Source organism: Notothenia coriiceps, unplaced genomic scaffold (genome assembly GCF_000735185.1).
Source record: "Notothenia coriiceps isolate Sejong01 unplaced genomic scaffold, NC01 NC01_scaffold00016529, whole genome shotgun sequence".
NCBI classification, from domain to species: domain Eukaryota; kingdom Metazoa; phylum Chordata; class Actinopteri; order Perciformes; family Nototheniidae; genus Notothenia; species Notothenia coriiceps.
Window position 1 is genome coordinate 108,030 of NW_011349230.1, and position 6,000 is coordinate 114,029.

The following is a 6,000-nucleotide window of genomic DNA, read 5'->3' on the forward strand; positions in this document are numbered from 1 at the left end:
CTAACTATCTTATCTCTATGGCTTTTCATGTCCTTCTTTGCATCTGCCACTGTGTCTGTCTTTCTTCTTTTTTCCTTGCTCTTTTCTTTGAATAGATATCATGCAGAATGTGGCAGAGAGATGCAGCAAGAGTGTGAGACAGATAAAAAAGAGAGAGCATCCCCCACTCATACGTCTTTCATCCTAATCCGTAGTCTCTGTCCAAGAAAGGGCCTCCTTTTCACTTGTCTGCCCTAAAGCCTCTTATATGTGACCCCTCTGTTTCTCCCGCAGGCCTCTCTCCCACGGCCAGGAACAACACACACATAGACACACACATCTGTGCATTTTTGTTTAAAAGTAATAAACCAAGTAAAGTTCCATGTGTTTGGTTTATATTGAAACGACGCAATGTTGCCACAAAGAAACAAGCAGTGGTCAGAATGCATTTGCTCCAAACACCATTACCCAAGCTGTCCAAAGTCACCATTTGCCAAACTGACAGAGCCTCTTATGTTTTGCCCGAAGGTGAAGGCACATTTACCGCCAGGCTGACTAACACAGCTGCTGGGAGAGCGTGTTTCTCGTTAAAGGAACTGACCTCAATAAAGATGGACGTTTGGCGGCGCGTTATGTAACTGACTGAGGATGATCCTGAGGCTGTGTGAATGTGTGTGTTGTTTTTTTGTGCGCCAATGCTTTCATGTTAGGGCCAGATTATGTGTGCATCTGCTCGCATGTGTGTATGTGTAAGGGAAGTATAACGAGGCATAATATGGTGTGCAAATGCTTACAAAGAATGTATGAGCATATCATGGCTGGTTAGGGATGTAGAAGAGTTTCTGGGGTTGAGAAATACATATTTTCCTTGCACCCTTTGCTTAATTTAAAAAAGCTGCAACTACCTTCTCAACAATTCCTTATAAATAATACTAAACAGTATACATTAAGTACAAATGAAATATCTAACACAGCCAATGTAAAGATTAGAATGAAATAAAAAATTGCCAAGAACATGGGAAAAGTCCCAGCCATACTCTCTGTGGAAGTTAAAGGATCATATGGGCCTGCAAGATACTTAACATTTTAACTAAAAGGAAAAAATGCAAATTAAATCAAAACATGTTGCATCTCATGTTCACGGTAGGTCATAAGTCTGATTGATTATAGTATAGGGTTGGTTTTCTGCTAAATTTCTTATCCAAGTGAAATTTGTTAAGCCTTGTGGCCAACAAATCCTTTATCAAATATTATCTTCACGGCCTTAGATGTTCTCTTTTGTCTCTTTCTGACGCCACAGGCATCTGCAAAAACTGGAGCCACATACAAACATGTTTCAATTTGGTAACACAGTTGTAAACGACACTGACTGACCTTATTGCACACAACCTTAACTTAAACGTGAGGATAGACAGAACCAAATTCTACAAAAACAACTGCTAAATGCCGGATTTGCTGTAGAGCACTCACAACAACGGGAGGGGGGACAAAACCCTTTGCTTAAATATTTATCCACAATCCATCATGTTAAAGTAAGAGCTTGTTGCATTTTTGATAGCCTGAGAACAAGTGCAAGTGTAAGACTGTGACCTGATCCTGTGACCCGTGGTAGAGCGACGACCACCACAATGTGCAACATGCAAAATCAGTGATATATTAAGTTAATATCTGCTGACCAATAATAATAATTAATATAATAGATGTGTTTGTACTTTTCTTCTTTGGCTTCTGCAGCCGTAGCACAGCCCACCAATGAGGCGCACGCGCTGTTTTCCCTTGCAGCAAAAGGAAACATGAGTCAGGACAGGGTTAGTGAATGTCACAGAGCAGTGACAAAATATGTGGTGACAATCCTCATCCTCTCAGCACGGTACAATCTCCGCAGTTAGGGTATCATTCTGAGAGAAAAAAAAACATCCTTCATAACCATGCTTCAGAACTTCTTAAAACGAATTCATAAGGAATTCAAAAGGATGTACATTTGAAATGCAGATTTGGAAAATTATTTATATTCTTAAAATGCCTTCAAACACCAGTCCTGGTCACAAATGCAGTCCCAAATCACAGTAACTCTAACCCTTGATATAAAAAATGAAACCCCCTGCTCTCCCAGAAAAAAAGCCAAACTACTGTCCTCATAGCAAGAACCTTTTCTGACCCCATATCATTTTAACACAGTCCCTTATAGCTATACTGTTAGCTATAGGGTTGAAAGAAACAACAAAGCTGTGGTCTTGTTGGCATGTGCAATATAGATCAACTGGAAGCTGCTTTTTTCTGGAGAGATGCATACATACATATATACTAGTGCCACAATAAACATAGAAACCACACTTCCTATGGAGTTACAGTAATCCCTCAGAAGTGGTCGTACAGTAAACATATCACGCTGTACTCAGCCCTAACAGAGAGGCTCTCTGTCTGCACTGTAGTGAGAGATTTGATGCTGGCTTGCACTCTGCCTGGTGTGACCCCACCCCTGGTAAATACAGGGTTGGAGGTTTCCTCCGTGGATAAAAATACACTTGCCTCTCAGCAGAGGGGGAAGAAAACTCAGAATACTTTTCTCTCCTGCGGCAATTGTGCACAAGTAACTAAAAGACTTCTACACACAAGTACGTTTTTTGTTGTAGATTTGCAGAGTTGTGACAAATCAGGGAATTGAAAAGTTGACTGAGTGTCACAAAGTACATTTTGTAGAGGTTAGCAGAAAAGCTGGTGATTGTCTGTGATAGCATTTTTAAAGGTTGGTTCAACTTTGTCTTGTGCTTTTTTCTTTTATGTTTTGACTTTTTCCTGCTTTTGTCTTTTGTCCTTCATGAGCTCCCTTACTTACAAGCTGTGACGTCATCATTATGTAAACGTTTTCCATGTTTGCAGAGGCCTGCAACTGACACAGGTACGGTTTCTGACCACCTTTTTACAGAAAGTTTGTCAAGACTCACCAACAGCGTCTATCTCAAATGTGCACTAAGGGCTTCCTGTTTGGAGAAAATAGTTTTCTACTGGTTGAACTGAGCAGGAAAAGAGATTCTGAGTTACTTCCTTGTTTGAACTGGAAACACAAACTCTATTCAAACTCCATTAATTCCAGGCCGGTGAGTAATGTCATAACGTGTATGATTGATAAGAGTCATTTTGATCTTGGTGGTTCTGTTAAATGTCACTTGCGGTGCTTATAAAAAACAAATAAATTACTTTTCTGTTGACATTTAGTCAGAACAACATCCCAACATGTTGTGATCAAAATTGCATGCATTCTGAAGTTTGTTGATTTGATCTCTTTACAGAAACAAGAACGTCAATGAAATCTCCTCAGAAACTCAAGTTTTTGAAGAAAATAATAAGAATATATTGAAAAATAACGTGAGATCCTGTCAGCTTCTGTCATAGAATGAAGATATTGCAGCACGTCATACCTGAAAATGAGTCACGTGGGACAAGAAAGTCAGGGGACAGGACTGAGAGACGTCTTCGACATAGTGATCAAAGCACCGCCGAATCGACTGCTAAGTCTGACATTCCAGCTGGGTGAGTTTCCTGAAGACAATATCATACATGCCCTATGTCTGATCGTTCTCCAGAAAGAGGAGCGGGCCCTGAACAAACTCCAGATGCTGAAAAACAACTTCCTTGCTCAACTTCTGACTGAAAAGTGGCAGATGAGTGCAGGCAAATTAGAAGATTTTGCCACTCGTTGTGGTCATTTGCAAGAGTTTACAGGAGAATCTTTGGCACTGTTGGCTCGTATTTTCAAGGTTTTATCAGAACAGAGGCTTTGTGATACAAGTCTGAGAAATCTGGCGTATAAGAGAGCCCTTTCAAGTGACAATCAGAAAACAAGCAACTGTGAGTACCTGGAGTACGACAAGTTTAGGGAGGAAGCTAAAGTTGTCTGTGGGCCTCAGTTTGCAGAGTGGTTGTGCTCTTCGAAGAAACCGATGTCTGACCAGGATCCCCATGGCCCCCCGGATAAAGAAAGTACAACTTTAAAAGTAGACCTGTCTCAAGATCAGTCCGAGAGAGCTTACAGTCTGCCTAGTCCACTGCAGGCGACCTCTTCAATGCCCTCATATCCCACTCATCTGGAGATAAGTTTACCCCCAACAGCCTCATACAACAGAGTAACCCCAGAAACATCAGGTGCTTCCGAAATAAACACCCCTGCCCTCGTAGTTGATGAATCTCAAACCTCTCAGCCTGAATCCAGTGAACCTCCGATGTTTGGTGCGAAGAAACCCTTAAAGATGGAGGGAGCCGCAGAGGGCGGTGAGTTGGACAGTCTTATCACTCGCAAAGAGACTTTTCACCAAACCTCCAAACCAACCACTGAACCAACATTTGCATTACCCACCGCAACCAGCGATTCTCTACCCAAGATGCCTGCTCCAAAGGAAGTGCATGAAAGTGAAGGTGCAGAGGTGGAGGAAGAGCCAATTTTTTACGCTTTTGTTATCTTCCACGCAGCTGAAGATGCAGATGTGGCTGAAAGCATGAAGGAAAGGCTGGAAGAGGTCATTCATATTGAGGGTGCAACTTTTTCTGGGGAATTTGCTGTTCCGGGGAGGAGCACTCTGAGGAGTGTGGAAGATGCTATCGACAATTCGGCCTACACTGTTCTGCTGCTTACCCGCAACTTCGACCGCATGCAAATGATGGAGGCAGACTCTGCTCTTGTTAACTCCATATATAAGACAAACAAAGATGGCACAGTTATTCCTCTCCTGCCAAGGGAGAACAGCCTGCCTAAAGATAGCTTCCCTATGGTTTTGAGGACAATAAATACACTCGACGAGAATAGGAACTTTGAAAGGAAAGTACGAAGGGTATTTTCTCCAGCGAAAATAAAAAAACAGAGGGATATCTGGAATACAGATCAGAAAATGAAAATGCAGATGCAGAGACAGGAGACTCTGAAGAACTTAAATAGGTCCCAAAAGCTATTCATTTGTGAGCGTACAAAAGCAGAGCTGCTGCAGAAAGATAACCTGAGGTTTTTATTGGAACAGGAACTTCACCTCGGCCCTAGAGGGCCACCAGAACAGCCACAAATCCACATTAATAACGCAAAGTACATAATGATTGGTAATGACTCTCGAATGAACGTTGGTTCGGATGGACAAGCAGACAGAGATGATTCCATTAACAGAGATGAAGACTGCTCCTAATATTAAGATGTGTTAAGGTCAGGGTCTAAATGTCACTGTGTGCCGTGCTGTGTACATGTGAGACAGGTCAAAGTCTCCAATCAATTTGAATCCTGTTTTTCTAATAATCTTTGGAGGAAATAGAAATTTTCTGGGGTCAATATATTTTGTGAAACTGAGAAAAAAAAAAAAACATTTGTCTGAACCTATGGTCTGAACACTAACATGTCAGAGCTGTAAAATGTAAACCTGTTGGTGAAAGACAATTCTATTCAGTGACATTTTAATGATTTCAGGAGAGCTTTAAAGAGAGTCTCGTGAACAAAGCATCAGAGGAATATTTAGCAGAGGACTGCCATCTACTGACCGAAATGTGATGTACAATTCCTGATCCAAGCAGCTGTATGATCCTACTGAAGACACCAGGGAGCAGCGTTGTCATGCGCTCTCTGTTGCCCTTCACAAGATCTCTGAAGTGCAGGGTCAACCAAATGCACCACTGTTCTGATATCTGAAAGCTAAAAGAGATTCAATAAAATCTTAAATTTGAATATTTTCCAACATTTGTGTTTTTATGTGTACGCATATTTTAATCATTGTGTAAGGTACAGTTTTATATTATATTAACTGTAAAACTAAAACGTTTTTGGTTATCCGATCAAGTTGTAAGAACTTTAAACGATAATTATGATAATTTCTATCCTTTAACCTCGACTTTTATATCATCTTTCAGCCTGCGACAACATTTCATGTTAAAGTTTATTTCGATTTTTTTTAATTCTTCCGAATACATTTTAACAATAGTTTTCCATTTCATGAGTTTAATTGTAATGTTTTTGTTTTTAAAGAGACACACTTTTTTTCCAACGATAGG

At 40.7% G+C, this 6,000-nt stretch overlaps 1 protein-coding gene across 2 annotated transcripts; it reads left to right on the plus strand.

The window, feature by feature from the left end:
* Positions 1-2,833: 2,833 nt before the first annotated feature.
* ticam1 (TIR domain containing adaptor molecule 1) lies at positions 2,834-5,700 on the plus strand. 2 transcript variants are annotated; one of them, XM_010775961.1, is made up of 2 exons: positions 2,834-3,077; positions 3,270-5,700. In XM_010775961.1, exon 2 carries the CDS (start codon positions 3,405-3,407, stop codon positions 5,145-5,147), a length of 1,743 nt encoding a protein of 580 aa, XP_010774263.1. In that variant the 5' UTR covers positions 2,834-3,077; positions 3,270-3,404; the 3' UTR covers positions 5,148-5,700. The 2 variants fall into 2 exon arrangements, with proteins under 2 accessions (XP_010774263.1, XP_010774264.1); XM_010775962.1 differs by having other exon boundaries at positions 3,361-5,700.
* Positions 5,701-6,000: the final 300 nt, after the last annotated feature.

What these genes read in the sequence shown, in the direction of transcription:
- ticam1 (XM_010775961.1), top strand. Translation starts at nt 3,405, where the DNA reads ATGAGTCACGTGGGACAAGAAAGTCAGGGGACAGGACTGAGAGACGTC.